The sequence below is a fragment of the Chiloscyllium plagiosum genome, unplaced genomic scaffold (genome assembly GCF_037043375.1).
Source record: "Chiloscyllium plagiosum isolate Xiang-an unplaced genomic scaffold, Cpla_swu_hap1 HiC_scaffold_23, whole genome shotgun sequence".
NCBI lineage: Eukaryota > Metazoa > Chordata > Chondrichthyes > Orectolobiformes > Hemiscylliidae > Chiloscyllium > Chiloscyllium plagiosum.
In genome coordinates, this window is record NW_028270161.1 from 52,955,375 (window position 1) to 52,967,728 (window position 12,354).

The 12,354-nt window shown below is 41.9% G+C and overlaps 1 protein-coding gene across 1 annotated transcript in view; it reads right to left on the reverse strand.

Annotated features, from left to right (window-relative positions):
* The window catches only part of gys2 (glycogen synthase 2), a 47,676-nt gene that overhangs the window by 32,569 nt on the left and 2,753 nt on the right, over window positions 1-12,354 (reverse strand). The window contains exons 2-4 of the mRNA XM_043713433.2: window positions 8,323-8,504; window positions 6,287-6,478; window positions 5,240-5,425 (exon numbers count right to left, since the gene is read on the reverse strand). Coding sequence (XP_043569368.2) covers window positions 5,240-5,425; window positions 6,287-6,478; window positions 8,323-8,504 — 560 coding nt within the window. The remainder of the gene's footprint in view (window positions 1-5,239; window positions 5,426-6,286; window positions 6,479-8,322; window positions 8,505-12,354) is intronic.

A 12,354-nucleotide genomic window follows, 5' to 3' on the forward strand; every position in this document is an offset into this window, starting at 1 on the left:
GGAGGAGGTAGATTAGGTGAATTGCTCAAGGGCCAGCACAGACACAAAAGGGCTGAAAGAACACAACATAGTCGACCATTCTGTGATTAGGCTAGTAGATCATCTCAGACAGAGGCAAAAACTAGATTCTATTCTGTTTTATCCTTTTGTCATCGTACTAAACTTATAGCTATCTTTTTTCTCCAATTGAGTGTTAAGATCAAGTCAAAAAGGTACACCAGATGAGGTGCAACCATAGTTTAATGCAAGTTCAGTATAATTTCTTATTTTTCACATCTATTCCTCCAAAAATAACCTCATGCCTGGTTTTGCTATTATGAGTTTAAGGACCAAGTTGGAACTGTGCTCTCAGAATTCTAAGCATTGCAAACCTAGTTGATCCGTATTTTCTAAGCAATGAGTATTTACTTTCATGTTCTTTACAGAATGTAATACTGGAATTATCTATGTTGAAAATCATTTCCTCGCTCCTGCTTTCAAACTCACTTGCAGCGAATGGCAATGGGTGCTACCCATGACCTAGGTATAAAGAGATACAGGTCCCTTTTGTACATTATTTAACATTTCCCATTCACTGCATTTCATGTTCTTCCTTTCTGTTTTCTTATCAAATGAAAAACTTCATATTTAACCACATTATACTGCATCTATGCATTTGCCTACTCTCTCAACTCGTCTGAATGACCCTGAAGCTTAAAATAGAAATCAGCAACTTCTGCAAGTTTAAATTATTAATAAAATGTGAACAGCAGTAACCCCAGAGTTATGGAACCCCACTTACTGCAACTCAATAACTCACTCTTTATCTCTACTCCCTGTATTTTGTCTACCATTTTGCTGCTTCTCCCAATTCCACCTGCCTTGGTCTTATTTACTAAACTGATATGTGGTACCTTATCCACAGCCTTTCAGATATTGAGGTAGGATTATTTATGACATCTATTCCCCTGGTTACATCAAGAATTGACTGAGGTTGGTCAAAATTGACATCTGGTGGCCTTCCTCCTACTCCCTCCAAGTCATAATTGTCCAACCCATACAGCTCACTTCTACCTCCTTCCCAAAAATCAACGAACAGGACTACCTGGGCAGACCCACTGTTTCTGCTTACTCCTGCCCCACAGAACCCATAGAATCCCGACAGAGTGGAAACAGACTCTTCAGCCCAACAAATCCACACTGACCTTCTGAAAAGAAACCCACCTAGACCCATTCCCCTACCTTATTACTTTACATTTACTCCTGTCCAATGCACCTAACCTACACATCCCTGAACACTACAGACAATTTAATGTGGGCAATTCACCTGACCCGCACATCTTTCGGTTTGTAGGAGGAAACCCACCCGGAGGAAACCTACGCAGACACAGGGAAACTTTGCAAACTCCACACGGACAGCCACCAGAGATTGGAATCAAAGCCGGGTCCCTGGTGCTGTGAGGCTCTTCCTCCCTCGACTTGGTTTTTTCAACCCCTTGTCCAGTTCCTGCCCACTTCCATTCACAATTCCCCTGATACTTTACGTAAATTTTAGAATTTCCAGTTTGCGGGCTCCAGCCGCTTCCCCTTTACCGCAGATGTGCACTCCCTTTACATGTCCATCCCCCATCAGGATGATCTCAGGGCTCTCTGCTTCTTCCTGGATAAGAGGCCTGAACCACCCCAATCCACCACCACCCTCCTTCTGCCTGGCCAAGCTCATCCTCACGCTGATCAACTTTGCTTAAATCCCCTCACTTTCTTCAGATCAAAGGGGTGGCCATGGGTACTCACTTGGGCTCCAGTCATGCTTGTCTCTTTACGTGGAACATTCCTTGTTCCAGTCCTATCCCAACCCCAGCTCTCAACTTTTCCCTCTCTTTTCAGAATTGGAAAAGGTTATCAATTTTGCTTCTAATTTCCAACCCGCTCTCACCTTCACCTGGAGTCCATCTCAGACCCCTCCCTTCCTCGACATCTATTTCACTTCTGGGGAGAGGCCAGCCACCCAATATCTAGAACAAACCAACTGGCTCCCACAGTTACCTTGACTATACATCCTCACACCCTGCTTTTGGTAAAAACTCTATTCCATTCCCCCAGTTCTGTCTCATCTGTTCTGCTAACACCAACTTTGATAAGGGAGCCTCCGAAATGTCCACCTTCTTCCTCAACTGAGGATTCCCCAGCACTGTAGTTGTCAGAGACCACAGACTTCCACACTTCAGCCCTCACCCTCTCTCTTCCCTCCAATAGTGATAGGCTCCCCCTTGTCCTCGCCTACTAACCCCTCCCAGCTTCTGCATCCAGAGAATCATTACCTGCCATTCCCACTACCTCTATCAGATGCTACCACCAGAAACATATTCCCCTCCCCTCCTTGGTCAGCCTTCCACAAGAAGGTTTCTGCAGGACATCATAGCCCTCCACTCCCAACACCCTTACCCCCTCCCCCACCCACAATAGCACCAACCCCTGCAACCACAGAATGTGTAACACCTGCCTATTTACTTCCTCCTCAGTATCCAAGGGCCCAAACACACTTTCCTGGTGAAGCAGTGCTTTACCTGCACTTCATCCAATCTAGTCTACTACACTCCCCGCTTACAATGTGGTTGCCTCTAATTTGGGGAAATGAAGCATAGACTGGGTGACCACTTTTTGCTGACAGAATGTAGGTGTTTCACAAAAAAATGACCCTCAGCTTCTAGTTGCCTGTCACTTCAACACTTACCGGTCACTTATTCCCTGGTTAAACTTCTGAGTCAGGCTTGCTGCAGTGCTCCAGCAAAGCTCAGATAAGCTGCAAGAACAGCACCTCATTTTCCACTTCGGAACTCTACAGCTTCTGGACTCAATATCGAGATCAACAATTTTAGGGCTTGAGAATGCTTCTTCTACCCCACACACAAAGCCTTGTTATCACACGGTCAATATTATCTACAACCATCGTTAGCCACTAACAGCCCCAATTAGTAACTAGTATTCTTCCTCCTGGGATGAATGTTATCCATTCCTTTGTCTGTCCAACTATTCTTCTCTCTTTTTGGGCTCTATCCCCATCTATCATTTATTCACACCACCTCCCCTCAAACCATTTTCTGCATAGAAATCAACATTTTCCTAGCTTCTGTCAGTTCTGAAGGATCGCTGGACCAGAAAGGTTAATTCTGACTTCTCTCTACAGATGCTGCCAGACTTATTGAGTCTTTCCAGTAATTTGTTTTTGATAGCTCTTCACCTTGTTAGCTGATTTTATCTTCTCTCCTTCAATAATGACTATATCATTCATCATGGCAATGTTACCAGTTAGTTCACTGAACATTCATTTAATAAATTATCTTCCTCATTAAATATCAGTAGGATGTTAGCTATTCAGCAGACGGGCATGCTTATGGCATTCCCCTTCTTGCCACCCTGAATACTTACCCTTTAGCCTCTTGTTCTGCTTTGGCATCTTTCATCCAGACAGCTATTAATTAAGTTTCCCACACCACATCCCAATTCCTTGTAAACTATAACGCCTCGAATTCTTTAAAGAACTTGGATGCAATTCAACCTGAAGTTATTTAAATATTTATTCCTTTTTCTAGGAAAAAAAGGTAAGTGCTGTTATCATTTTGACTCTTCTGATGTCACAGCAATTGGTGTCTCTCTAGGTAGACAGCAAAACAGCTTTTTAAAATTTCACATCTCAATGGATACTCCCTCAAATGGTAGATCCTCTCTATGCCTATCAGTCATGTGAGTTAACACTGACTACGACAACTGGAGTTACACACCCTCTATTTTGTAAAACCTACCTGGCTGCTCGAGACAGCCTTTGCCCTGGTATGAGTGGTTAATACATCCTTTGAGGCTTTTATTCATGTCTGTATATAATATTGGCTAACCCCTCCAATTACACAGCCCCCTTCTCACTACAATATTCCTATTTGGATCTCTGCCCATCCAATTCACAACAAGCTGCTTCCTAAGCCATTATGCTTAGTTGCACATTGCAGCCACTCTCCCTCTAGTCTTTATCCTGTCAGGTACTGAGTACATCATGCGCGTGAGGAGAAGTTAAAGGCAGATGCTCTTGCCCAAGGGTCTGCTTTTCAGCTTCTTAATGACATTCTCTCCTTCCTAGACTTGTGCTTTCCTCAGAGGTGACTTCTAGATAATGCAAACTTCCCCAAAACTCTCCCTATTCCCTTATATTATCTCGGAGTGCTTCAAACTCGAGTCATTCCAGCTCCATCATTTGAGCTGCAGCACGTGACAGACATTTCCTAAAGATATGGGAATCTGGGGAGAAATAAAGTCCTGTTGTCTACAAACCACAGTGCCAGCAGATAGCTTCCATTACCCTCTCTAACCTTCATTTACTTGCTTATTGATAACAAAATATACAAGATTCTTAGAGGGCTTGACAGTGCAGATCCAGAAAGGTTGATTCCCTTGTGACAGAGTCCAGAACTGGAAGGCATATTCTCAGCAGAAAGCGGTTGTACTTATATGACAAATGAGTAGTAATTTCTTTCGAGAATAATCGATCAGCAGAACTCTTTTTTTTGCAGAGGGCTGTTGAGGCTGGGTCATTAATTAAATTCAAGACTGGACAGACATTTTGAATCCGTGAGGGTTATGAGGGAAAAGTAGGAAAGCAGAGTTGACGATTATTTAGACCAGCCCAATTTCACTGAATTTCAGAGCAGGCCTGATGGGCCGAATGGTCTACGTCTGCTCCTATGAATCAAAATTAGATTAGATTAGGTTCTCTACAGTGTGGAAACGGGCCCTCCGGCCCAACAAGTCTACACCGACCCTCCGAAGAGTAACCCAACCACACCCACTTGCCTACCCTACATTTACCCGAATAACGCACCTAACACTATGGGCAATTTAGCATGGCCAATTCACCTGACCAGCACATCTTTGCACTGTGGGAGGAAACCAGAGCACCTGGAGGAAACCCACACAGACACAGGGAGAATGTGCAAACTCCATACAGACAGTCGCCCGAGGTGGGAATCGAACAAGGGTGCCTGGCGCTGAGAGGCAGCAGTGCGAACCACTGAGCCACCAGGCCGCCCCAATTATAGATAACTTCTGAAGAAAACAAGTTGTAAATTTGAGAAAACAATGCATAAAGTAAAATGATGCAGTAAAATCTTCAAATGAATAAAACTCAAACCTAATTAACAGATCTATCTTTCAATTCTGAAGTAATCTGGCAAAATAATTACTGATCCAGTCAGTCAGTTAACCAGCTCACCTTATCAAGGAGGTTGTAAAAGTCAGCATTGCCAGCACAGAGGTACCTGCCCAGTAACGTGGCGTGAGTAGTGAAGATTGTTGCAATGGGGTACTTTCGGATTCTGCTCAGTATGAGCCCCACTCCAGCCTGCCATTCGTGAAACTGGGCAATGATGTTTGGTTTGCCGTGGAACTGATCAGTAAGCTGGTAAACAATGGAAATCATTTTAACATCAAATAAATAAACAGGCATCAGATGTAAACACTGGGTGAGAATCAGTAAGCCATCAAACTTGTAGATGCCAAGATTAAATAAAAATCATGCAATCATAGTAAAACAAAAACATTAACAGGAGGAATCCCTCTCATTACAAAACCTGAAAGCAGAGTTTGTACAGTTAGGATGGATTCCTACTGATTGAGAAAGGCTTTTGTGAACATTTCACATAATATTATAACCTGGCTGGTTACAACAGCCTTTTAAATTTCTAAACTAATGAGGGAATGGGTAAAGTGTATGATTTGGTGTTATTCTAACTTGCTCATGATTCACCACAGCATATTGTCAACTCCTTCCAGAGTGGTAGGCAACACCAGCAAGAATTCAAACTGGAGGCTACTTATTAAGTTCAAAAACAAAAAGAATGCCGGGCTGTCAGATGATATTTATTTAATATGCATTAAATAAAAAGGTTCTAGAGCTCGATTTGCCAAGGTCTAACCCAAGTGGAATTGCAATGAATTTTGAGCTGGTGATTTCATGTAGCCCAATGGAAATTCTCTTTCACTTCACAAACTACTCATCCTTTTGGCTCGAGACAAAGAGAGTTGACCAATATAACCAATAATCCAGGAGAGCATGCTACGGACACATTCATCAGGGTAGGAGCTAAACCCGTTCCGTGGTGCGGAAGGAAGGAATGGGAGAGAAATATTTATGTTATGTTATAAAGGTTTGATGTTGGAATATTTTGCACAAATTCACAATATTGCAAGAGTCTCAGATATGTATGTAACAATTGAAGCATTAAATCAAGTTGCAAAATGGTATTAAGGTCAAATGTACCTCTTTCAAAAACAAGGCAGTTAAGGAACCAAAGATTACAGCATCATTTGATTCACTGTCATAATGAGGTATGCCAATGTGGCAAGTATCCCAAAATTCTCCTTTCCATTTGTCCAGATTCCAGGCTGCGGAGCTAATGTCAAACAACAGCACATACGGATTACCTTCTATTAGCCATCTGCCGAAGCAAACCTGAAAGCAGAGATTGTACAGTTAGGCTCCTACTGATCGAGAAAGGCTTTTGTGAATATTTTGCATAATATTATAACCTGGCTGGTTACAACAAGTCTTTTAAATTTCTAAACTAATGAGGGAATGGGTAAAGTGTTGGAAAGGGTTAAAAGAGATAGGATTTATAATCATCCAGAAAGGATGAAATTGATTAGGGATAGTCAACATGATTTTGTGAAGGGAAGGTCACAAACCCGATTAATTTCTTTGAGAAGGTGTTCAAACAGGTGGATGTGGGTAAAGCAGTTGCTGTGGTGTATATGGATTTCAGTAAGACGGTTGATACGGTTCCCCACGGTAGGCTATTGCATAAAATACGGAGGCATGGGATTGAGGGGAATTTAGGGTTTTGGATTAGACATTGGCTAGCTGAAAGACAGTGGTGTTTGACGGGAAATATTCACACTGGAGTTCAGTTACTAGTCGGGTATCGCAAGGATCTGTTTTGGGTCCACTGTTGTTCGTCATTTTTATAAATGAACTGGATGAGGGCATAAAAGGATGGGTTAGTAAATTTGCAGATAACACATTGGTTGGTAGAGTTGTAGATAACGATGAAGGATGTTGTAGGTTACAGAGTGACACAGATAAGCTGCACGGCTGGGCTGAGATGTAGCAAATGGAGTTTCGTGTGGGAAAGAGAGGGGTGATTCACTTTGGAAGGAGTAACTGAATGCAAAGCATTGGGCTGAAGGTAAGATTCTTGGTTGTATAGATGAGCAGAGAGATCTTGGTGTCCAGGTATATAGATCCTTGAAAATTGCCACCCAGGTTGATATGGCTTCTTAACAACCCTACGGTGTGTTAGCTTTTGTTGGTTCTGAAACTCAATCCCACTACCATGAGATCATGCTGCAACTGTACAAAACTCTGGTTATGGCTACATTTGGAGTACTGCGTACAGTTCTAGTCACTGCATCATAGGAAGGACATGGAAGCTTTGAAAGGGGTCAGAGGAGATTTACTAGGATGTTGCCTGGTATGGAGGGAAAGGCTGAGGGACTGGAGGCTGTTTTCATTAGAGACATGATGATTGAGAGGTGACTTAATTGAGACATATAAGTTAATCAGAAGGTTAGATAGGGTGGACAGTGAAAGCCTTTTTCCTCAGGAGACATAGCGTTAAATTGAGGAGTGATAGATATAGGACCAATGTTAGAGGTAGTTTCTTTACTCAGAGTAGTAGGGGCATGGAACACAATCCCTGCAACAGTAGTAGACTTGCCAACTTTAAGGGCATTTAAATAGTCATCGAATAGTTGTATGGATGATAATGGAATAGTGTAGGTTAGATGGGCTTCAGATTGGTTCCACAGGATGGCGCAACATCGAGGGCTGAAGGGCCTGTTCTACGCTGTGATGTTCTATGAAATGGTACAGTGGCATAGTGATGTTATGGCAATTGTAATCTAGAGGTGATGACATGTGGCCTAGAGCGAGAGAGCGAATCTCATTGTGGGCAAATTAAGTTCAATTATTAGGTTTATTATGAAAAAATGTAAATTGTTTTTAAAAAATATCTGCCTCACTAATGTGCTTCAGGGAAGAAAGCATGCCATCCTTATATGATCCGGCTGCAAATATACAGCAATGTAATGGATTCTTAACTGCTCTCAAAAATGACAGTAAACCTTTCAGTTTCATCAAACGGCTCTAGAAAGTAGAGAGAAGTCACAAAAAAAACTACAATTCAAGAGTCAAATACCTGTTCAGCATCACAATCTAGCTTTGATAAAACTAATGGCATTGATAGCATATAAATCAATGTTCACATATGGAAGTACTTCAGAGAGGCTAGTCCTTACCTGAAATCCCTGGAATTTCAAAGAATCTATGGCCTTTTTCACAGCTGCGTTATTTGGCTCACATACTTCCACTTGCGTCTTCACATTATGTTCATAATATGGGCCAATTAGCACATAGTTTTCTCCCCATTCATCTGCTGTGACTTTAGCCTTTGTCTGGATTACAGTATAGATACCTCCAACTGAAAGCAAGTGTGACAGTGGTTTAATTAGTGCTTTGTATAGCATTAGCAAGAAGTTTCTATTTTGGTTCTCCACTCCCTATTACCTGAACTTGAATGCGAGCACTGTGTGATTTATGTATGAGGACACTCCAAATTTTTTTGTGCTGCAGAATCTCCAATTCAGTGAGATTGAATTGTTCTATTCATCCTGCTAAAAGTGTCTAACCTCCCATTTTCCTCACATTATACTGCATCTGCTACATATTTGCTCAGTTGCCGAGCATATCTATTTCCTTCTGTCTCTCTCATTACTTGCTTCGCCATCTATTTTTGGGCAATCTGCAAACTTAGCTACGGCACATTCACACATATATATTATAAATAATTGTGGTCCCAGCACCAATCCCTGTGGCACTCCACAATTTAAAAGTGGATACTTCAGGCTGCCAAGCAGTAACCCAACACTGGCTTCTAATAGTTAGCTATAGATTGCTTACATCTCCAATATGGCAATGGACTAAATCATCTGCCCAGTATATTGATGCCATACTCCACCATGAATACTGATACCAAGTGCACAATCTTCACCTTTTTCCACTGAATTTTCAACTTCACAAACTGATTTATAAGTCACAAATCTTGCCTTCAACATCCTCCTGTGATTTTACTCCACCGTTCCTCAGCAATCTCTTTTAAACATGTGTTAGCACTTATCTGAGGAGTGGCAGGTGGAGTTTAATATAGATTAATGTGAAGTGTTGCATTTTGGTAAGGCAAATTAGGGCAGGACTTATACATGATTTGGAGGTGCCGGTGTTGGACTGGGGTGTACAAAAAGTTAAAAATCACTCAACATCAGTTTATAGTCCAACAGGTTTATTTGGAAGCATTAGCTTTCTGAGCGCTGCTCCTTCATTGTGGACTCCATAACCACCTGAAGCAGTTCTCCGAAAGCTAGTGCTTCCAAATAAACCTGTTGGACTATAACCTGGTATTGAGAGATTTAGGACTTACACATACAGAGATAGGGTCCTGGGGAGTGTTGCCAGATCAAGAACTTTGTGGTGCAGGTTCATAGTTCCTCGAAGGTGAAGTTACAGGTAGACAGGGTAGTGAATAAGGTATTGATACAATTGGTTTATTGGCCAGTGCATTGAGTATAGGAGTTGGGATGTCATGCTGAAACTGTGCAGGACATCAGTAAGGCCTCTTACAGTCAGATCTACTATAATGCACCTTTCATTATCACAAATTCACTGTAATGTGATTGGTGAAAGGAGACACTGTTTCTAAAATGCAAACTTGTAAAACATGTTGACTATGAACGTAAGTTTGCTTGCTGAGCTGCAAGGTTCGTTTTCAGATGTTTCATCACTACACTAGGTAACACCATCAGTGAGCCTCTGGCAAAGCACTGGTGTTACGTCCTGCTTTCTATTTATTATAATTCGTCTCCTTCCTATCGGAAGGATGTTATGAAACATGAAAAGGGTTCAGAAAAGAGTTACAAGGATGTTGTCAGGGTTGGAGGGTTTGAGCTATAGGGAGAGGCTGAACAGGCTGGGGCTGTTTTCCCTGGAGCAAAGGTTGAGGATTGACCTCATAGAAGTTTATAAAATCATGAGGGGCATGGATAGGATAAACGGACAAAGTTTTTTTTTCTCTGAGGTGGGGCAGTCCAGAAGTAAAGGGCATAGGTTTATGCTGAGAGGGGAAAGATATAAAACAGACCTAAGAGGCAACTTTTTCATGGTGAGTGTGTGGAATAGGCTGCCAGAGGAAGTGGCTGGTACAATTGCAACATTTAAAAGGCATTTGGATGGGTATATGAACAGGATGGGTATGGAGGGATATGGACCAGGCGCTGGTAGGTGAGACTAGATTGGGCTGGGATATCTGGTCGGCATGGACGGGTTGGACTGAAGGGTGTTTCTATGCCGTACATCTCTATGACGCGGGATGTAACATCATGGTGACAAAACGTCTGAAAATGAACCTTCCAGCTCAGTCAGCAAACTTACATCCAGAATCTCAACCTGAGCTACAAATCTTCTCCAAACTCACTAATGTGTTGACTATAAAGCGATTATATTGCCAACACCAAGTTTTATTTGTATAGCACGATTTTTGTTATCATGCAAGGTTGTACAGCAATGCGACTATTGAGTTATAGAAGAAACAACTTATGTTCAATTCTCATCTCCCTGTTAAAAAGATGTTACTAAACTTGAAAAGGGTGCAAAAACATTTACAAGGATGCTATCAAGTTTGAGGAATAGGGAGAGGCTGAATAGGTTGGGGCTGTTTTCCCTGGAGTGTCAGAGGCTGAGGGGTGACCTTATGGAAGTTTATAAAATCATGAGGGGCATGGATAGGGTGAATAGCCAAGGTCTTTCCCTCCAGTGTAAGGGAGTCCAAAAGGTTTAAATAATAGGGCAAAGATTTAAAAGGGACCCAGGGCAACTTTTTCACACGGAAGATGGTGTATGTATGGCATGTGCTGCCAGAGGAAGTGGTGGAGGCTGGTACAATTACAACATTTAAAAGGCATCTGGATGGGTATATGTCTAGGAAGGGATATGGGCTAAGTGCTGGCAAATGGGACTACATTAATTTGAGATATTCTGTCGATATGAACAAGTTGCACCAAAGGATCTGTTTCTGTGCTGTACAACTCAATCACATAGCTATGACAATCCAAAGTAATGTACTCTACTCTATCTGCCCCATTCTGCTCATAGTGACCATACACAATTCAGAGGAGCCCCAACAGTAAATCTAGCTTGATGATCTTCAAACAAAAAACAACTCCCCAAAAGATTCAAGATCCACATTTTTACCACTCATTTACACCACCCTGTAAAAATGCTTGTGTACTCAAGGAGAGCTGAAGTACTTTATGGCATGGCAAAATTAGCATTTTACATCTTCATTACCAATAAGGTGAAACGATTCAAAATTACCAGAGGACAAAAATAAAGTACAAAAAGTTAATTAATACCAATAGCAAATTGAAAATTAGGTTTTGAGACCAGTGGAAAACTTCCAGCCTAGAGTATGAATTGGATATTTGCAGCCCGTGTAGTGCTCTCCGTCTATACAAAAGAGATCACATAATGCAGCAGAATTGATCCATTGTATGTTCTTAGAGATCATAAATGAGACCATAAGATAAGAAATAGGAACAGGAGTAGGCTCGAGCCAGTTTTAGCATATTGCGCCCATAGGTGTTAGTGAGTGTTGAGAAATATGTAGCTCAGGTGGAGGCTCTGGATGGAGGTTTGCTCACTGAGCGGCAAGGTTTGTTCTCAGATGACTGGTCACCATACAAGGCAATATTATCAGTGAGCCTCTGGATGAAGCCTATACAGGAATAGGCTGTTAACTCCCTGAAATCTGCTCTGCCACTCTCTAACATTCCTCACATCCACCTTCCAGCCCTTTCCCCATAGCCCTTAGTTTCCGATTCATCAAGAATCAAGGTTATAAAAAAATCCCAAAGACTCCCAACCCGCAGAATAAACTCTCCTCAACTCAGTCTTAAATTCTGAGATTATGCCCTCTGGTCCTAGACTCCCACACGAGGGGAAACATCCTCCGAGCGTTTACTCTGTTAAGCCTCTTAAGAATCCAATATGTTTCAACAAGATCCGAGTGAACGTTTTCTGAACTGCCCCTAATATCTTTCCTTAAACAAAATGGGGCCAAAACTACTGATAGTACTCCAGATGTAGTCTCACCAGCACCTTATAACTAGCAGTTCTCAGTCCCGACATTTGTAGAAAAGAAAAGTTAAGTTTTCCAGTCAGCAGAAGTTACCAGAAGAAGAGCAATGACTGGGAGCTTCCCCAATGACAGACCAACGCTC